Raw genomic sequence first — 22,132 nt, 5'->3', positions numbered from 1 at the left:
GTATTCTTTTTAACTCTACTATGCTAGAATTGGTTCCTTAAAAAATTATCTATTATTACATCTGCCATTTATTAGAGATCGGTATTAATTATATTAATAGCTCGGTTGTGTTTCATAACTACTTCGTGCTGACAAACTTTTGCTCTCAGCAGTTTCCCTGAGGTCTAAGCATTTAAGAGAATCAAGTTTTAAATAGCAATGCTACATACAGCAAAAGAAAACCAAGGTGGGAGGGAGGACCCACGCAGTCTGTGTTCTTTCGTGTTAATTTTTCATATGTTTCCATGTAAGTGTAGCCACGTTTTCCTCAAGAACGCAACCTAAGCGACACAGGCACGTAAAGTGGAAACTGACTAATTGAACTGGAACTATGGTACCCTTGCACCTTTAAGGACTGGAGACTTGACATTAGCTCAGCCTCCTTCCCGGCCCACCTCTGAACTCTGATTGACAGGGCGCCGGGCGAGGAGGAGCTGAAGGAGGCTGGGGAGGAGGCACAGTGAGGAAAGTAGGGGGAGGAGGGGCCCGTCTTTTCTCTGATGGCCAATCAGGGAAGGGAGGCGTGGCCACGCGCGCCCTCCTCCCTCTTTCTCTCCCCCGCCTCCCGGCTTCCCCGCCCCCTCCCTCTTCCCTTTGCCCCCTCCCCTCTCCTCCTTCTCGTCCTCCTCCTCCTCCTCCTCCTCCTCCTCCTCGCAGGCTGTGGTTTTTCTGTACATGTTTCTGGAGTCCTGAGCCTGAGCTAAACAAAAGCAGGAGGCTGACGGGGCTGCTGGAGTTTGCAGAGACACGGAGGAGGAGAGAGCCCGTGCTTTGCCTGTCGCCGCGGCTGGGGGAGATCTGGCTTTTGCAACTGCCCACCCCCTTTGAGATCGCTCTGGCCCGGAGTGGGGGTGGGGGGCAGCGGGGGGTGGGGGGGAAAGTTTGCATTGCAATCCCCCTGCCTTCCTCTCCTTTCTCCCGATCAATGCATATTTGCAAAAGGATTAAGCCACAGATTTAAGCGTCGGGAGCCCATTTCTGCCTTGCAAAGGAGATCGGACTGAAAAACCAAAAGCCAGCTCTGATTTCTTTTCGCCAAGTGGGAAGGTGGTTTATTTTTCTTGCTTTTTGGAGTCAACACCCTTCCCCACCAGACCTTATCCCCACCCTCACCCCGCAACCCCTTCACGCCCCCTCCCCCTCCCCCTCCCCATCCTCCCACCATCCTCTAAAGAGGCAAAGGGATTTTTTTTTCTTTTGGTCTTCTTTTTTTCCCCCTTCCCTGTTTATCCTGAAAAGGATTTGAAGACAAGCTTGAAGGATAAAAAGCCTTGGTGCTTCCCAGGAGCCGAGCCGAGGAGCAGAAGAGGAAGAGCCGGGGGCTGCCGTAGCCTTTGGAGATGGACGAGCAGCCCAGGCTGATGCATTCCCATGCTGGGGTCGGGATGGCTGGACACCCCGGCCTGTCCCAGCACTTACAGGATGGGGCCGGAGGGACCGAGGGGGAGGGCGGGAGAAAGCAGGACATTGGAGACATTTTACAGCAAATTATGACCATCACAGACCAGAGTTTGGATGAGGCGCAGGCCAGGTGAGATGGAGGCTTTTCTTTTCCTTTCTTGGGGTTTTTTGTTTTTCTCCCTCTCGCTGGGGGAAACAATGGGAACCGAATCACCACACCGCTTTCTTTTTAAATGTTATTTCTTTCCCCATTTTGACAAGCAACTACATGGCGGAGGAGTAAGATTTGAAGGAGTGTTGTTATCGAAAGTGTAATCGCCCATGCCGTGATGTGGCTGTGTACATATTGTGTATGTGTGTGAATATAGAGGTATTTATATATATCCACACAAACACAGGCACGCCGAAAATACTGCCAACTGATCCAAAAGCGGTCCGTGGCACTTTTTTAAAGCTTTTAAAAAGCTTTTTAAAGCTTTTAAAAAAGTAGAAGAGAGAACAGAATTGTCAAGTTCTGAACAGCATTCCATGCCTTCTTGTTGAGGGACTCCGTAGCATTCCAAAATAAAATGTCCCGAGAACACTTCATTTGCAAATTTAGTTGACTTATCCCCTAAGTTTGATTTTCTTTTTAGACTTACCCGTCCAAAATTAATATTTATCTTTTCCCCCTTTCCTCCCTCCCCCAAACGAAACACAACAACACGAAACCAGGGTATATTTCTTTGTCAGTAGTTAGAAGCTGTCCAGAAAATATTTTGCATTCGCTTAATTCTGCTGTTTTAAAAAGTTAATAGAAAGAAAGAAAAGATAATTTTTCTCTTAGGCATATTTGTTAGTTTTAAGGGACTCAGATTTTTAGCTTAACTTTATCGTCTCCTAATTTGAATTGGTTTTCAAACCTTTGGTGACAGTCAGCTAAGCACCTTTGGTCCTTCAAAAAGGGATGAAGGGACAAAAATCAAGCAAGCTCTTTCCCCCCAATACTTCTTTCAAGACCACTTAGAAATGAAAGTAGGTGAGAATTTTGTGTATTTCAATACTACGGGACATGAAGATCTTCATTAAGGAAACATAATCAACTGTATAGCTTCTTAACTTAATCCACTGCCATGTCTATAGTTCTGTGCTCTGGGGTTTTACAGCAAATTCTCTTTCAAAATAAAACATAGACCAAGTGACAACCTACTAACAGCTTGCCCAAGGCTGAACTCCAAGGGAAGATTTTAAAAAACTCTAATGACTACACATGTCTATGCAATTACCCAGCTTTGTTAAGTCTTGGAAGTAGCTTTTAATTTGTTTTTTTTTTTTTTGCTTTGAAAATCTTTTAAACTTACACACCCATTCCTGTACCTCAAATGACTTAGTTGTATGGAGAAGATAAATTGTGATGTATATTTTTGTGTAAGGGATGTAAGAATTTGAGTTGAGGAAATGAGAGGAAGCAGCTAAAAGCATGGATGTTATGAATTACACTCAATTTTAGCTGCGAGCACATGCAACATGTAAACTCACAAGTACCAAGGTTTATGGGTGTTTGAAAACTTGGAAATGTTCGAAGACTCGAACTCTTCCTTATTTTTTTAAATAGGAGAAAAATTGAAAAAATTAATTGGTGCTCTTCTCACATTTTATTATCTGAAGAAAAGCTAGTAAGTATGATAAGTGTAAAATTTACCACTGGCAGTATTTTTTTTTTTTTTGTATTGGAACCGATTTCTCCATTACATTGTTCTAGAAAAATACACTCAGGCATACCAATAAACTGGTTTAATAATAAGTTTGTGAAGTGGAAGGGCCCAGTACGAATAGATAGTCGCTACTTGATTCATGTTTAGTCCCCTCTTTATGAAACTGAGGGCAACCTTGGCTTGGCGAGTTACCCCTTTTAATGGCCTAGATGCTAAAAGAAATCAGATATAATTTTGGGATGGAGAAATTTTCAATTCTCCTCCTGTAGCTTCATTTGTGTACCATGGAAATGCAATACTTTTATAAAGCTGTGTGAGAGTTTTTATTTGCCTTTGGGGCTATGTATAAGAATATAATTAATGAAAATAATTTTCAAAGACCAAGGAAATGTCTTTAATACATTAAAATATTTTCTATCGTTTTTTTCTCTCCCACCCCACATGAGAACTGGCTAAATCATTGCTAAGCTTTCTTTTGCTTAAACAATGTAACTCTACTTAGCAGATACTGTGTCCTTTATCCTTGTTCCTAGGCACACCAGTCCTAATGTATACTTACTATTTATAAAGTAAACCATTCATATTTTAAATATAGTGCATGTGTTCATTTTAATAGTCCTGAATTTTGAGTCTCTTACTCTCCTGCTGTACTTTATATAGGACATGTTTCTCATCTCTGTTCTTCATGAGATGTGTGTCTGTTTTTTAACTTTCAAAGGGATTAAAAAGATTTGCTTGTGTTTTGAGCGCCAGAACTTTCCATTTATCTTTACACATTAATTTTAGTTAAACAGAATTCCCTTAACTAATAGGTGATAGGATCTGCATTTTGTTTCTAAAACATGTATCATTCTGCTAAGTGATTCCATAATAAAATAGAAGGAAAGGTATTGTTTTGTTTCTCAAGTGCATTCTAAATACAAACACATACGCGCGCTAGCAAGCACACACACACACACACACACAAGAACCAGGTAAATCACTAATCTAAGAGGCAAAATTGTATTTATTTTTTCCCCCAATGGGTGCAAGGTCCTAATTGTAAATAATTGAATTTCAACACCTGCAAATAAGCAGTGTGTGCACAAGAGGCATAATGTGAACACAGAGAAATGAATTTATTCCCCATATGGGTATGTTTGCCCCCTGGCAATGCATTTCCATACTCTTTAACTTGGGGACTGAAATTTTATAAATTGACAGTTCTACTCAGAAGACCTTTCAAGCATCTTGTGTTTATGAGAATACAGGGGCATCTGCAGAATGAATTCGAACACATGGATGAATTAAATTTGAAAACACACAGACCGAGAGGCAGACAGTTCCTAGGCTGTGGTTGTTACATAGATTACACAAAACTGTTAACCTATGCCTTTGCACTTATGCTATATTCATTGTCCTGGGTAGAATTATTGGTTTAAGAATTCCACTTGGATTAAACTGCTTTAAAAACAAAAACCAAACAAGAAAAGCCTTTCCCTCAATGGGCATAATTTAGGCTAGTTCTGTTCTGTAGTTAAGTCCCTACTGTCTCCCTGCTAATTAGCATTATTTCTTTTTCTGTGGTGGAACTCTGTATATTAAGTCATAAAAACAATTGAAGCATGCCACAGAGTTATGCTTGGTATATAATTTTGGCTAAATGTTCAGCTTTTTCCCCTCTGTGCAGTATCAGCAGTTTGATCTGGAGCGTCCATCTAAGCTATCATGTTGTTGTTTTTTCCTTGCAGAAAACATGCTTTAAACTGCCACAGAATGAAGCCTGCCTTGTTTAATGTGTTGTGTGAAATCAAAGAAAAAACAGGTAGGAAAGAGATTCTAACATTTTAGCGTTTTCTTTGGCCAGTGGAATCACGTTAGCAACAATCCTGAAGCTGTTTTGAAATATTAAAATTTCAGAATGAAAATACTATCAAGATTGACCCGCACAATTCCAGCAGGAAGTCCTAGTGCCGCTTTCTTTAAAAGAAAGCATCAAGTTTCTTTGACAGTTATTATCAAGCATTGCTGGTGCATTTTCCTTAACTCTGTTCCCAGTTGTTTTGAAATTCAGGTCCACATGTATGTTCTGAAGGAAAATGTACGGAATGGTATATCTTTAGGAGAAAAAAATATGAAAGTAAAAGTTCATTTCCTGAAGGAATATGTTTTGGCCCATATATAAAGGCCTAATTTTTTTGGAATTGGGCAAGGATGGGGATCCTAAACTGTTCAAAGTTTCCTTTCCTTTTATTTTTTTTTCCTTGTAATTAAAAAAAGCAGCAAACAGAAGGTTCTCAACTGAGTGTTGTCAAATGCCTTGTGGAAAGCCCTGTACAGCATGAGGTTATCGGTATTTGAGTGGCCTGTGTGATTTTATAGCAGGAAGAATTGTTGGGTTTAGGAGAGTACAATGCCATGAGATCACTCACTCTGTTGTTTTTCTACTTTCTAGACCTCATATCATGGACTAACACACTTATAACACATCCCAGGAGGGTATTTAAATTTTAAAGCAACAATTAAAAAATAGCAGTCATCCATCAGAGGTGTTCTTAAACAACAGATGCTCTGGGAAGGACATTTAGCAAGATCCTCTTGTTTGTTTATTTTAATCCTTGATTTTCCAAAGTGGGTAAATCTCTCCCTTGTAAGAAGAAAGATTTGAGAAGGCAATCTGAAACCAAGGCATAAAAATGAGGGACAGGGGTGGTTATATGAAGCGGGAGCTTCTGCTGGGCTCTGACTTCCTCGCTCCGCTCGCTTCAAAGCAGTGCCGAGTACCTGACATCCTCTTTATTTATTTATTTTTTACAACAAGGAGTCTAACAGTCAATAATTCATATCTAAACCATATAAGCAAGGGCATGACATGAATGAAAGTGACAATAAATATGATTGCATGCCCAGTTGATATACATTGATAGTTACACATAAAAAAGTGGGGGGTGGGGGGAAGAGGGCACACAGGGTGGCTTTCTTTTTTGCGAGCTCTCTGTCTTTTCAAAAATAAATAGTTTCAAGATGTGACTGTTGATTGAATATGTAATTACTTGGGTCTTGAAATGCATATACAATTAGTAAGCAGCTCCTTTGTTGAATAGTATTTGTGTTGTGCATAACATCCTAGACAAAGCACCTGAGAAGTGATGTTCAGACCTTGAAGTCTTCCAGGTCGCCTTGCCAAAGCTCAACCTGATTGCAGAGCTGTTAATTGCATTATTTTAGCTGTGAGACACCCTTTAAGAGATTTATGGATTGCGTGTATAAATATCAAAAGAGCTTTTTCCCCAGTTTGTCACACTTTTCAGGGTTTTTTATTTTCCCTTCACCAGAGAAGGAAACTGAGGTGGTGTATGTGTATAGGTATTTTTTTCCCTTCTCTCTTTTTTCTTCTTTGATCTCTGATGCTTATTTACTTTGAATATTTGGTTCATTGAAATTTGTTTCTAATGGACTAGGAGTTCTTGCTGATGTTGGTTCATAAAATGTAGAATCAAAATATAAAAGCCTGTGTGATAACCCCGACTGAAAAGAGGCTATTTTGAAAGACACTATCAGATTTTTATTGAAAGCGAGGCTGAGCATACACTTAAATGTACATCGAGCCCAAAGTGTTTAATTCTACTCTCCTAATTAAAACCTACTGAGGCAGTAGATCAAAGTGGGTGAGGGTGAATAGGGATCTGGTTCAGATGTAGGTTAAAGAGTTTGTTCCTTGTTCATATTGGCGAAAGTGCGGTGATAGGAAGCAGTTGTATTGGTCAAAATAACACTCTAAAGGTGTGATTTATGGTTGGATTTCATATTTTGTTTTTTAAATTTTATGTCAACACATTTTAATGTTTGGAGGGTTTTAAATTTTTTAAATATCTAAATTAAGTTTTGTATTGTCTTAAATAATATATCTTAAAAAATAGTTCATCAAATAATATAAATTGAAAATGAATAATCATTGCCCCGTGTGTTGGGAGGAAACATACACACACAAATACACACACACAAATACACACGCACACAAATACACATGCACACAAATACACACGCACACGAATACACACGCACATGAATGCACACACACAGACTTTAGGTAGAGAGGGTATCCTTGGGTGACTGTAGAAAAAAAAAAGTCCTGTTTTTCTCTTAAACCTCTCCTGGAATGTTAAATGTTGTGTTAAGGGTAGGAGTCAGCTGGGGTGTGTTGAAAAGAACCTTTTGATTCTAAAGCACGATCACTTTATTGCTCAGGATCTGTGGGACCCTCATCCCTCGTGCCAGCGTAGCTCCCGTGCAGTTGATGTGTGGGAGAAGCAAGGTGTCTGTGAAGTTGCAGGAGTTTCTGGTTTTGTTTTTTTCCCTCTGATACAGAGCTAATGAAAAGATCACTAGAATGATCAGTTCACATACATACTCCTTCATCGCTTGTGGACTTTTCCTATTGTTACTGCCCAGCCTGCTTGCATTCAATGAGTGTGTGTGAGCTTCCATCTGAAACATTATAGAGGTGCCTCGATTTAGCCTGGGCTTTGTATTCTGACATGAAGTTCACACATTGGGCTCACCTAGGCAGAGCTCTCGAGAGACGCCTGGTCATTGCAGTCATTTGTTGCCTGTTGGGGGGTTTTGCTAAGATTTTGTAGTTGGAAGACTTATAAGTACGTAAATGGGAAAACTAGCTAAGATGTTTTACCAATCTTTTGGAACTTTCAACACACACAAAGTAGGCAGCACTGTCTAAATTACAGTTGATTGATGGGTATTTAAGTCAGAAATTACTGTGGGGATATTAAAAAAAAATAGCAATCCATATGTCTTCTTGCTTGAGAGTGTAGGTTAAGCTTTTATTGTGATACCTTTTTGCTTTTTAGAAATAAATGCTAAGGAAAAAGAATGCCAGCAACATGATTGGGTGACAAATCTCAAACAGCATCAAGAAAAACCCTGTGAAGTCCTACAGTCAGTCATATTTCGGATATGGCTTTTATCTGCTCGCTCATTCTGGGAATATAGAGATTTAATTAATGTTTTGCACCGTCTCGTATCACATTTTCTTTTGGATTTGATGAACCCTTGTTTGTCTTCTGACGTATTAGCAGTAGGCTGAGTTTTACATACATGCATGTGTGGTAGTACTGGGATTGGGAGGATGGGAGAAAAGGAGAGGAAAATTCAGGCACAAGGCATCTCTTTAAAATCCTTGAATGTATTTTTAAACATTTCTCTTTTTTTTAACTTTTGTGTCAAAATCATGCAGGTTTAAAAATTAGGAAAACACAAAAGAAAAACATGGGGTGCCGTTTACTAAGGAGAATATTTATAGATAGCAATGAATAGCTGCGATTGTTATGAATAGTTTTCAATTTTAGAACGTAATAGCTATATATGGCACTTTCAGCCAGTTTTCCTTGATGCATTGTCTGCACTGAAGTTAACTCAGATCATTGGAGGAGGTAAAAAAAATTTATTTTTTGCTTCCTTAATACCCTTTTGTTCTCTGTCTCTCCTTTGCTCTCTGTGTTCAATTAACACCCCCATACAGACCTGTAGTGTGTGTGTTTTTTTAAGTCTACTACTGTATTTCACTTTTGACACCCTCCCTTCTTATTCTCGCCTGCCACTTCTTTTTAATACAGCAATTATATAATTTGTGTGTGTGTGTATGTGTGTGTCTTTGCCTATATGGAGGGGGCACTAGGGAAGGAAGCTGTAAGACTGCAGGGAAATAATTCTGATGTTAGGCCTTGAACAGAGCAGGGGTGAAATAACTTCAGACAATTCAGAGCAGCCTCTGATCAGATTCCTTTCAGGGGCTGAAGTGGCAGGAATCATTTTCATAGAAGCCCATTCACAGCAGGCAGATGCAGAAACTTTTTCTTGCTGATGAGAAAATTTAAGGATTTAGTCCTTTCTGCTTTGTTTTGTTTTGTTTATTTTACAGTGAAAGGGGCTGAGGAGGGAAAAGGGGGTCCGATGAAGGGATGTTACACGTCGCTTTCACCTGATCCTACCTTTCAAGCACAGCAGTGTGTTAAGGCAGAAGTCATGTGCCAAGATTCTATATTATTTCTTCTGATCTGGGTATAAGTTATAGATTTACAATAATATGACTCTAGGGACAAAACAGAAGATGAAGTATGACAAGAAATGTCCCTCCTCTCCTGTCACTTGTGTGTACTCCATTTTTCGTTTACTAATAGAATTAGAAAAATACTGACTTTTGAGAAGTGGCAAAAAGCAGTGTAGTTGTAGCCGTTAGAATGTGATTTTTGGAAATTTGTTTTTGTTTATTCCAACCATGGGGGTATCTGCGAAGACTGGAAATGAGAGAGATTTCGGTTGCACTAAGAAATATGGTAGCAGACTTGTAAGGGGGCAAATGCAAGGAGAAAATTGTGACCTAGGAACCATGGGATGTTGAGCTGGGAAGAATGAGGGTGTGGGTTCCAAGCGGGGGGCAGCAGGCCCACTCTGGGCTTAGAGGGGGCATTGCCTTCTTGTGTACTTAGCTCACTGCTGGTTCCAGGTCTTTCCACAGGCTTTTGCTCCTCGTTCTGTTGACATCATGAACTTTTTATTATTGTTGTTGGCAAAATTAAAAAAAAAAAAAAGCAAACAAACCCAAACCTAGATATTGAACATACTTAAATAGGAAGATATTGTCATTTTTAATTTAAAACATAACCCTGGCTTCTTTTGAGACATAGCTTATATGCATGCCTTAGGAAAGTTTATCCTCATTTGTAAATGGATGCTGTTATATTTGAACCTAGTGAAGTGAATCGAAATATACTTTTATTGCTTTTCCTTAAAAAAAAAAAAAAAGAAAGAAAAAGAAAAGAAAAAATTCACTGACGGCACCACATGACAGAAGCAGTTTCCTAGGTCCAGATCCAAAACAGTTCCATTTTCCTATGGCGCTGGGAAGCACCCCTATTTATAACCTGGGTTAGAAGAATTTAATAATTTGGCACCATTGCTCCTTATTTGAGATGGTGTGGCGAGATTTAAGAAATGTAATAATTGATAAATAAAATAAAGGATTAATGAATTATCTGAAGAGAGTTTTGAGCTCTCTGGGCTATATAAATAAAAGATGCTGTATTTTCTATAAAAATTACTTCGGGATTTATATCTTATTTCATTTCACAGGATGCCAGTGCTTTCACTCTTTCAGGCCAAAGAAACCTTCATATACTGGTCTATAATTAAATGATAGGGTAGTTAGTCATTTCTCAGGAGGAAAATTCTCCAGTTGTATTTTTGCCCTACCTGCATCTCAGAGATGTCACTTCTCAGTACTTGGCAGAGTGATTCCCAGAAAAAAAAAAAAGTGTGGGAATAGACTGTCATAAGATTATAACACTTCTTTCCCATGATGGCAGAATAAGATCAGTAGTGACTTACCAGAAGGTCTTCTTACCTCTGACAGCTCTCCTTCAATCTCTAAATTATCAGTGGAAATCGAGATTGCAGTGAGTGGAAAATTCATCCTTTTTGCTTTAGTTTGTAGTTTAACTACATCTTCTACTGAAACTTTTCTCATTAAGGGGGTATTGTGGTGAGTTCCCCACACCCTACGCTAGTTTTGAACTTTCCACTAAGTACTTAATAATGCCATAGACAAATTGTTTAAATTATTTTTGGAGAAATTAAAATGTAGGGGTTAAGGACTTGGACTGTAAAGCCAGACTCCCTGGTTTGTATTGCAGATCTGCTACTTATTCGCTGTGTGACCTCATGTGGGTTACAAAACTTCTCTGTGCCTCATTTTCCTTATCTATACAATGGAGATCATAATGGATTCTACCCTAGAGGGTTGTTGTGAAGATTAAATGAGGTAATACATGTAAATTGCAATGCCTGGCATAGAGTAAACAGTCAATAACTGCTAGCTTTTATTATTTCTGGCCTTATTTTCTTATAGGAAAGAGAGAGGCTTACACCAGATGGTCCCTAAAGACTGAGCCAATTCTAAGACTGTGATTTTATGCTGAAAAGAGACAAAAATTGCTGAATTTAACATTTGCTTGCTTTTGTTTCTCTTGCCATTCTCTTAAATTAAGAATTAGCTATATGGTCAAAAGTCTGGGACTAGGTTGGAAAAAGAGGGGGGAAAAAGAAAATGAGTAAAAGCAGAAACATAGGTTTTTAGTTACCTACAAACTAGACAGTCACTGCCTGAAAAGCTAGAATCGCATTTGTTAGTGACTGTGTTTTCTTAGCATCAGCAATTGGACAATTGGAGACATTGTGTAATCACAGTTAAAAATATTTTCTCTCCTGAAGACACATAGGCCCATCCACTCAATGTGCAAAGGGATGAGTAGCACTAAGTGAGAGTTTAGAGCAACCTGACTTTTTTCTGCCTTCTTAATATGTTCCTTATTTAGAAAAATGTATCTTTGTCTTTAAGGACAGCCTTGATATGTAATAGATTTATTTTTTTTCTGTTTTTGTTTTTTTTTTTAAACAGAGTATAGAGTGCTGTGGCATCACAGCTCACAGCAACCTGAAACTCTTACCTTAGCCTCCTGAGTAGCTGGGACTACAGGCATGGGCCACCATGCCTGGCTAGTTTTCTATTTTCAGTAGAGATGAGGGTCTCACTCTTGTTCAGCCTTGTCTTGAACTCTTGAGCTCAAGCAATCCACCTGCCTTGGCCTCCCTGAGTGTTAATTATTTTTTATAACTTTCTTGAGGTATATTTCCAACACTATGACATTACCCATTTATACTATAGGGTTCAGTGGTTTTAGTACATTAACAGAGTTGTGAGCTCATCACTGCAATCTAATTTTAGAAAATTTTCATCAACCCCCTGCCCCCCCAAAAAACTCAGTACTTATTACCATTCAGTCTATATTTCTCCCTTCTCTTAGCCCCTGGTGACTACTAATTATATTCTGTCTCGATGGAGTTTGCCTATTCTGGACATTTCACATAAATAGAATTATACAATATCTGATATTTTTAAACTAACTTCTACTTAGTGTATCTTCACGTTTATCTGTGCTGTAGTATGTATCAGTACTTCATTCCTTTGTATGGCTAAGTAATATTCCATTGTATGGATATACCACATTTGGCTTATCCATTCATTAATTTATGGATACTTAGGTTGTTTCCACTTTGCAGCTATATTACTATAATGCTGCGTATGGATATATGTTTTCATTTCTCTGGATATAGGAGTAGAATGGCTGGCTCATCAGATAACTATGTTTAGATTTTGAGAAACTACCGGACTGTTTTACACAGTGGCTGGAGTAGGTGCAGTCTTTTTTATTTTTTAAATAGCTTTGATGAGGTCTAATTGATACACAAAAAAGTGCACATATTTAACGTATACAATTTGATGACTGCAGTAGGTGTACTCTTAAGTCATGTAATGAATAGCACTAAGTTGTCTTTAGCAATCCCAGCATTCAGGTCTTTCTACCTCTTTCTCCATCTAGCAACCTCTCATCTCAATGTTTAGGATTTTACTGTTTTTTGTTTCCTTTGGTCAATTCTTACTCGAAGAAAAAAAATTGATAAATTTGTTTGACTTGAAGTATGCCTGATCAGGATTTATGTGAATCCCCCATCAGAACTGTCGGCATAAGAGAAAAATAAGTAAGTTAAAGGAATGACAGAATTTTGGATGTCAATTTCCTGAAGAGGGATACACTTTTGAGAAAGATTAGCAACTTTTCTAAATAGTAATCTAGTGTGACTAAGAGAACATGGACTTTAGGTCAAACCAATTTGGGTCAAATCCTACCTCAGTGTGTAACATTAGTGAGTGATACCATAGTTTCAATTTGCTCATCTATACAGTGAAGATAGTAACACTTACTAGGTAGGGTTGCTTTAAGGACTAAAGACGATAATATAAGGCACACGGTTCAATAAATTTTCTCAATAAATGGCAACTACTGTTATTTTTTTTGAAACCACAGAGCCGTAGGTTGGCCACCTCTCTCATCAGTTCAGCCTTGTCTGCTGAGGTTGAGCAAATCTGTCCAGGATTTGTAGAGGCTCACGTACGTGCTTCCTGAGCCTGCTTTTCTGTTACGTGTCAAGCGTCAGAACTCCCAATGCAGGGTCCAGCAAACTCTAGTCACACCATGAAGTCTTAGGTACTTGTTCCACTGTGCTCTAGATATCTAGGCACTTGCTCCACTGTGTCTATAAGTCTTGGGCATCTATAAGTCTTGGGCAAAGCTCAGCAAAAAGCATCTGAACTCTGTCATGCCCTTTTCCCTAATCCTAGAGTCTGGGCAGAGTATCCCATAGATCCATGCTATTCACTGAACATACATGTAATTTTAAATTTAATGATTTAACTTTTCTAGTAGTACCATTTAAAAAAGTAAGAAATAATAGTTGAAATTAACTTTAATAATACATTTTATTTAACCCAGATATATCTAAAATATTTCAACATATAATCAACATAAAATGAATGAGCTATTTTGCATTTTTTAAGTGCTAAGATCTTGAAATTATAAGTTTAAATTTAATGATTTGAATTTTCCAGTAGTCTCATTAAAAAGTAAAAAGAAACAAATAAAATTAATTTTAGCAATGAATTTGAGTTACCCCAAATATATCTAAAATATATCAACCTGTAATCAATATAAAAATTAATAAAATATTTTACATTCTTTTTTCTTTTGTGCCAAGGCTTTGAAATCCACTGTGTATTTTACATTTGCAGGATGGCTTAATTTTGCGTGGCTGTCCTTCAAGGGCTCAGCAACTACATGTGGCTAGTATTTACCACATTGGATAGCACAGCCGTAGAATGGGTTGTTCTGGCATAAATCCTTGTTTTGTTCCTTTTTTGGCATAGTTTTTACACTCTGAGGAAAACACATGGTTGTTCCCTACTCAAACTTGATCTGATAGTTCTGTAGCAATTGAAATTGGTTCCTGATGGATAGCCACGTTCCAGAATAAAGCATATCTGAGGCATCTCTTTCTGGCTGGGAACATTCATGGCACCCTATTGAGGTCACTGATGGGAGCTAGCAAGGGGTGATTCCCTTCCACCTCCTTCTCTTTTTTTCTTTCTTTCTTTCCCTCGCCCTTCATTTTATTCTTTGCTTCTTTATCCTTAACAAAATCTGAAACGTTCTCTTAAATAGACTGAGTGGGCCGAAGCAGTCACCTTATTTTCTTCATCTAGAGCACAGTGGAACAAGTACCTAAGACTTCATGGTGTGACTAGAGTTTGCTGGACCCTGCATTGGGAGTTCTGACGCTTGACACCAAGCTGCCTCCAGTAGTATATTACTCTGAGAACACCATTTAACCTCTTGGTCTCAGGTTTCCATGTCCATGGAATGGGTGACTCTAGACAGTCGCTAGTCTGACCCCACATTCTGTGGTTCAGGAGCCTCAACGTGTTCCCAGCCAAGGCTGAGAGGTTCATAGGAGGGAAGGCAGGTGGAATATTTATAAAAGGAAGTTCTTTTTCATTGTTACAGCAGTTCCAGTTTATCTTGTGAATCCTTATATCTTTCCTAAACAGTCATGTAAAACAGGTTATGGTGGTGTTAAAGCTACCTCTATCAATCAAGTTGGATGGGAGAAGGTAAACTGCAGAGGGAGGAGTAGAATTAAGGGAATTAAAAAACTTTTTTTTATCATGAAGCATTCAGGATCACATTTATAAGGCCAGTTGGAGGCCAGGCCCAGTTTAATATACCTTGTTGACATTGTGACTGAATGCAAATGTTGTTTCCATACTAATTGTGGCTGTTAGATTATAATCTACATATGTCTTTTGGAATATACAAAGATTTATGGTTGCAGGATTGGAAGTGCAGTATACCTTTTTGAGTTCCGATGGTAGAGCCCAGGAAGTTAGGGAAAGGGTTTGGAATGGCTAAGAATTACTGGTTCACCCTTTGTCTCAGCTGAGTTACTGAAATAATTTCTGTTTCTCACTTACCTGTCAGTGAGGCTTCTGGAAACTTAAACTGAGAATAGTTAGTTACTTAGTTTATTTATTTATTTGTTTTTGACGCAGAATGAGACTCTGTTCCCCTGGGTATGGTGCCATGGTGTCGTTATAGCTCACAGCAACCTCAAAGTCTTAAGAGATCCAAAGTGAGGATATTTGTAAAGATGTTTCAGTTTTCCTAAGACAATGTGGGCAGTAAGTGTGAGAGAAAAGTTTATATACATTATTTGACTTGTTTTGAGACAGGATGAATCTGCCAGGAGGTCAACGGAATAAATGCACATAGTGGCCTGTGTGGATAGGGGAAGGAAGAGAAAGTAGTTAGTGGTTTTTACCTGAGGGCTTTAGGTGATTTGAAATTTCAAGTACTGTCCCTGTAAGAGCTTGCTCCTTTTAATTACCATTGTTAACACAACCGAAACTTTGCATTTATCCTTAACAAAGAAAGACTCTCAGAGACTCTAATGATGAGTGGGGCCTACTTCCACCCTGAAAGGCACTCTATGGATCTGAGGGTGTAGGTGTTAATTCCTTTCTACTAAATTTGCATGCAGAGGCTCTGAGGCCATGCCCCCTGCTTACATTAACAAATATTTAAAAACAAAGAGGAGGCTACACTTTCCTCTGAGCAGCTTCCTTACTAGGGTGCCCATCATCCCCAACTGCCTTGGTGGGTGAAGGTGGATCGTGATGCCCAAGCATGAAGGCCAGAAAGTAACCACATCTTGTGAGTAATATATTAAAGTAGCTTGGTTCTGAGGCCCAGGAAGGGGGAAAAGAGAAAAGAAAACCATCACTACTACCACCCTCAACAGAAAACCCCCAAGAGATGAGACAGCATGTTGGCCCAGACCAGGCAGAAAAAAGAAATTTAAGTCCTGTGCAAGGAGTTTAAGGAGATGGATCACAAAATAAAACTTTCGGAACTAATAAACAGTGGAGAAGCGGGGTGGGGGCCCCGTAGGCAAAGATGAGAGGTCCTTTGCAGACAGGATAATGATGCTGGAACCAGCCCTTGGTAGACTCCTGGGTGTTGCTGCAAAAGCCTGCCTGCACCATTACCCTCTCAGAGGAGGGGGCTACAAATTCAAATCTGTTGACTTAACCGCGAGGCTGATGCGAGGCAAAGGGCAAGCTCAGGAGCGTCTGGCCGCTGTCTGGCCGCCAGCTCCGCTCCGCGCCGCGCTGCGCGGCACCCGGGCCTCCTCTGCGCCCCGCGCGAGGCTCCCGGGCAGCGCGGCCCGGCGCGGGATGACTCCTGGCCACGCGTCTCCGATCGCCCGCGCGCGGACAAAGGGGTCAAGTGTCTCCGAAGTGGGGCTCGGTTGTGTCTTCATCATTTATTTCCCTTTCTCTGGCTGAGGAGGCAGTGGTCTTGCCCAGCGCTCTGCCTCCGGCTGCGGCCGGGCTCTTCTTACCTCTCTCCGCACCTCCTCCATCTCGGCCGACCTCACTGTTTTTTCTCAAAAGGGTAGTAAAGAGAGGACCGACACCCTCGGGGGAGCCGTAGCTCCTTTATTTAACACCTCTCAGTAGGGGCTGAGACTCTCACCATCAGAGCCTCTGAGGCAAGGGGGGTGCAGTGCACGCTGCCCCCAGAGAACCCGGCCCAGGGGCTGCTCCCCGCATGGGCTGTTCCTTGGGGCTGCTGGAGCCGCGTTTTCCGTGTGCACGGAGCCCCTGCTGTGCGGACAACGCTGGTGGCGGTTTTGCAAGCCGAAGTGAAATTCAGAAGGCCGCGTGTGAGCACGTGGGTGAGTGTGTGTGTGTGTGCGCGCACACGCGGGCTCTCACATGCACACACGCCAATTTGCAGCTCCTTAGTTAGCCAGTGTTCTTTGAGCTCTATTCAGTAAATATTCCAGTTTGTTGCCTTATGGTAATGAAATGCATTAAATAATATAATCTGGAGTTACTGCAGAAATATTCCCGTCTTTCTCTCTTTCAGCCCTTACGAGGGAGCCCGTCATCTTCCCCTGGGAGATTTTTTAACCCAAAGAACCTTGATGTACTTTAAACGGCCCTGACATTTGTTTTCCTTAAGCATGGTCTGATTTCTTTAATACTTGGAAGAAGGTTGGGGGCCTTCAAACATACCTAGTTTCTTATATGGCGGCTTGTCTTGCCTCGCAGGAAGGGCTAAAGGGGCCTCAAGCTGCCTTATTTTTTCAGTCTTCAAAAAACAGAGAATTGATTTTAGGGGTTTTCCTCTCTTTCCCCCACTGCCCGCAGAGTTGCCGCCCCTCCCCCACCTAGGATGCCGGAGCCAAGGCAGGAAGAGGCTGTCATCGAGCGCATGCCAAAGCCATATTACTTTATTTTTCTTATTAGAAAGTTACACTGGGAAAGATGTTCTTGATGTGTGATTATTATTCTTTAATGGACTTTTGTGCTGTCCTGTTACAGCCTCACGGGACAATCACTGGGCCCCACAGGAGACCTTCCAGAAACTTTTTACTGAATGAATGTGGGAGAACTAGAAATCAGGAAGGTTGAATCCCCTCATTTCTTCGAAAATGTGTGAATTAATTCCCTCTATAAATTTCCACCAGCCCAGTCACGGGTCCATCAGCTGGAGAATCAGGCCCATTATTAGTTTCACAGGATGAGTTTCTCATTCTTAGTAACTCTTGGGGAGAGGGTGAAAGGGTTATTGGGTAGGCTGAGAGTTCACATTACTTTTGTTACTGAGGTTGTAGCTAAAATATAAGAGTCGCAATAATCATGCCAGCAGTGGTGGTAATAAATAAGAAAATAATTGCTTCCCTCTGCTTCTGACTTAGACACCCCCACTCTCTACTTATTTATTCAGATACCCCCACTTTCTTATTTATTTTCTCTCCTGATGCCTCCCTTTCTGGGTTGGGGTGTTTTGGTAACTTCTTAGTGGGCTCAGGCCAGTGCTAAGGAGAGAAGCACCTCCCTAGTGGCTTCCATTTGGGCATAATTATGCAAAGATTAAGGCTGTCTTGACAAGAGTCCATGGCATCTATCTTCTCGTCACCTATAATGTCACCTCCTGAATTTCCCTTTATGAACTGGAGGTTATTGGAAACTTAATGGTTTTTAAGTAAGTTTCACCAAATATTTTTGAACATCATTTGTTCTGGAGATGTTTGGGAGAACTATTACCCTCCCGAAGTGGAATAGTGAAAACGTTAAAAATGAATCCCTGTCCTGGTTGAGTTTATTTTTTTCCATTTTAGAAACACCAGTTAAACATTTTTATTTGAGACCATCTGGAGGGCATGATGAGACTGAAGAATCTGTATTCTATTTTGGTCTATTCATTGCTTTAGCAAATATTTATGAAACTTGTCCTATGTATGAAGTGTTATGAAAGAGACTGAGGAGTATGAATGTGTGTGAGTTGTGGCCCTTACAATCCTGGAGGTGTTAATCCACTCACTAAGGGGCTCAACTCCTGGTCACCATCACTGAATCACAGGCAGCTGCCTCACTCCCAAAGCCCCTGTGCTCATGACAGGACTGTGTTCCTTAGAGCCAGAGAGTAAAGGTCACTCTGAACCAAGTTCATTGCCACCCTGGGCGAAGCAGGCCTTCTTTGAGTCCAAGAGATCTCCTTTTGTTGTTGTTGTTGTTTGTTTTTACTTAGGTAGCCTGGGACCTGTTTTTGGTTTGGGTTGAGTCTTTGTATCTTTGGCCTGGTAACCCCTTCACTTCCTTTCCTGCCTTCTCCTTCCTTTACTCTCTTTTGTTTCTTTGCTGCTTTTCACTGGAGCCTACTCAGCCCCCGCCACCCCCCAAAGTGCTATTTGCCAAACTTGTGACCTGAGACCACTTGGCATTTCCCTGGAATGGCTGAAATTTACCACCCGCTGAATAGGCATGCTGTGACATTTGCTCACCTGGGCAGCTTAAGCTACATGGTTTGCTCCTGCCTTGGAGGAGTGCTGAGAGGAAGTGTGAAATTTACCTCTGTGCTCCAGGGTTCTTGCTGGCAGGGAGACAAACAAAACCATGCTTTCCAGAACCCAGAATTAATTTTTATCGTGGTGCAGGTATATAGTTATATATATTCATACACACATTTATTATGTATTTAATAAGTGCATGTAGACAATTTGTGCATCCTCTGCCATTCTCTCTTCTTTTTTTTTTTAAACAAATTAAATGTTCATGGTTCCCTTCATCTTTCACACTCATGCCCTCCCTTTCCATAGCTACCCTCTTTCTTCTTTCTCCTCCTTCCTGCTGGTAGAAGACACGGGGTTAACTTAATGCTCTGAGGCTTTTTGCCATTAGTCTGCCTGTCTCCTTAAGGTTTATGATACTCAGGATGAAGGCTTTCTTATTGTGGCCTTCCCAGCCCTTCTGCTGGTAAAGAAATAGCTACTTGTCTCTTTGAATCAAACTGGTCTAGGAGCTTGTTCAGTCTAGTTACTGGGACAGGACAGCCCTGAAGGCTTCTCTGGCTCTTGGAACACACAGACACACAGTCTGTCTGTCCTGGCTGTCAACTGAAGAAGGGAAACAGGCAGGGTATGTGGTTAAGCTGTTACTTTATGCTTGGGTCCTCCAAGTGATTGGAAGAGAAGCATGCTGTGGACCCCAGGCTGCCAGGTGAGTGGTGGCGGGTGATCCTGGAATGAGGCTGAACAGAAAATGCCAGCACAAGTGAAGTCTCATATTTTGCTGTGGTTCTCCGAATTTTGCTGTGGTTCCCAGAATACTTCTGTCCACACATAATAACAGTGCATGTTAAAAAAAAAAAAAGTCACTTATTAGATAGAGGGCTACTCTTGTTACTCCAGTTTTTAAAATGAGTGAACTATGCAAGTTCAGGAATCTCCCTAAAGTCACACAACTAATGAGAGGCTGAGTTGGAACAGATTTTATTTAGTAAGTTTTACTAAATGTAGATTTTTTTTAAACAAAAATATTCATTCCCGTCAAGTGACAGCTCTTCAAGTTGTGATTCTTCCAAGAAAATTAAGTAAAATACTACTCAGTTGTCTAAATAACAAATTGTTTGTCTCTACTTATTTCTGGTCCTGTTTCTCAGGTATAGGAACTTAATTTTCCCTTGCCTACGGTAGGCTAAAAAACAAAAGAGGATACTTCTGAAACTCATCCTGGTCCTATTTCCTGATTTCCATTAGGCTTAAGTGTGTTTTCTGTTTAGGAACTACCTGATTTTTTTTTTTTTAGGCATATAGTGTGACTTTCACAGGAGGTCTAAAACTTGACTGCCCCTGTATGGCAGCCCCCAACCTTTTTGGCACCAGTGACCATGGAAGACAGTTTCCCATGGGTGAGGTGGGAGTGGGCATTAGAGTCTCATAAGCAGCACACAACCTAGATGCCTCACATGTGCCGTTTACAGTAGGATTGACGCTCCTGGGAGAATCAAATGCCCCTGCTGATGTGACAGGAGGCAGAGCCCAGGCGGTGATACCAGTGATGGGGAGCAGCTGTAAATACAGATGAAGCTTTGTGCTATTCACCTTCTGTTGTGTGGCCTGACTTCTAACAGGCCATGGACTGATAGCAGTCTGTGGTCTAGGGTTGGGGACCACAGGTCTGCAGCATCTTTTCCAGTTCCCTTTCAGAAGCTCAGCACTTTGACAGGAAGGTAGAGGGTGAAGAGGGGCATACCTTGTCCTTGCACACCCCTCCTGAGCCTGCTATCCTTCTGTCCTTCCACCTCCCTGTGATTGCAAAGGCACAGATGGATTCTTTAAGTCTCATCTCTCCAGTTACAGAGCTGCTGTGGTCAGAAAGGGACATCCAGCAGCTCCTCTTTTTGATAAGTTGGTGATATCAGTTTTGAGGGGAGAACATCGTAAGGAGTGGTGATGGCTGAGAGAGCAGCCTGATGAGCAGAACCTGAGTGGGGGGAAATTGTAGTGATGATTATCACTTGCAGAACCTAATACCTCCCCGTCACCCCAGGCATTGGAAAGGAAAAAAAAAAAGAATTCAAAGCATTCTGTGTTTACATTTATTGTTTAGAAAACAATATTATTAATAATATCAATAATGATATCATTATTAATGTATATTATTAAGAAGATCTTAGTAAGGAAATTTTACAAAAGAAAAAGAAAATAAATTCATTGGTTCATCTTTAATTGTATTGTCTTAGCCTAATATCTATTTTTAGTTGTTTACCCTGAGTTTGATCTATTTTCTTCCTGCTATTTTCCTTATGGTTGTATGAATTTTCCATTTCTTGGAGATGATTATGTACTCAGGGATAAAATTCTCTTTTGTTTATCAAGAGAACTTGTTATGTATCATATTTATTTATTTATTGCTCCTCTCATTTCAAAAAGGAATTCTAAGCAGCTTACTAAAGGGCACGAGAGATAATAAAAAGATTTATTAAATGAATGAGAAAATTAGAAGGAAAAATTCAGGTAGAGGGATGAATTAAAATGCAAGGGAATATTAGTATGTAAAATTGCATTCATGACGTCCTTTCTCATTGTGAACTCCTCAGGCCTTTTGAAAAGGGAATAGCTACTTGTCTCTTTGTTTTTGTTTTTTTGAGACAGCGTCTCTGTTGTGCTAGGTAGAGTGCCTTGGCATTAGCCTACCTCAGAGCAACTTCAAACACCTGGGTTCACATGATCCTTCTGCCTTGGCCTCCCAAATAGCTGGGACTACAGGTGCGTGTCTCTTTGAATTCAACTAGTCTAGGACTATGTTCACTCTATAGAGGTTGGCTACAGATTTGACTTTGTGCTTCCTAGTTGCATGACAAATAGGGAAACAGGGTCAGTTTCGAATTGTAAGGTGTTTTGAATTGGAAATGCATCAGTTGTTTAAGCCAAAGCCTTTAAAAAAATTTTTTTATTATTATTTTTTTAAGACAGAGTCTCACTCTGTGTCCTGGGTAGAGTGTACCGTGGTGTCATAGCTCACAGCAACCTGAAACTCTTGGGCTCACGAATTCCTCTTGCTTTAGACTCCCAAGTAGCTGGGACTACAGGTGCCTGTCACAAGGCCCAGCTGTTTTTTCTATTTTTTAGTACAGATGGAGTCTTGCTCTTGCTCAGGCTGGTCTTGAACTTCTCAGCTCAAGCGATCTACCTGACTC

General features: G+C 40.5%; 1 protein-coding gene across 4 annotated transcripts in view; it reads left to right on the top strand.

The window, feature by feature from the left end:
• The first annotated feature begins 683 nt into the window (after positions 1-683).
• The window catches only part of PBX1 (PBX homeobox 1), a 279,964-nt gene continuing 258,515 nt past the window's right edge, over positions 684-22,132 (top strand). For 2 of the 4 annotated variants that reach the window (XM_053605785.1, XM_053605788.1), the window contains exons 1-2: positions 685-1,570; positions 4,865-4,938. In XM_053605785.1, coding sequence (XP_053461760.1) covers positions 1,380-1,570; positions 4,865-4,938 — 265 coding nt within the window. In that variant the 5' untranslated portion in view covers positions 685-1,379. Of the gene's footprint in view, positions 1,571-4,864; positions 4,939-22,132 lie in introns of all 4 variants that reach the window. The other 2 variants (XM_053605786.1, XM_053605789.1) reach the window with 2 other exon arrangements.

Source organism: Nycticebus coucang, chromosome 10 (genome assembly GCF_027406575.1).
Source record: "Nycticebus coucang isolate mNycCou1 chromosome 10, mNycCou1.pri, whole genome shotgun sequence".
Lineage (NCBI taxonomy): Eukaryota > Metazoa > Chordata > Mammalia > Primates > Lorisidae > Nycticebus > Nycticebus coucang.
The sequence above is the reverse complement of the archived record's forward strand: the minus strand, read 5'-3'. Positions and strand labels throughout refer to the sequence as shown.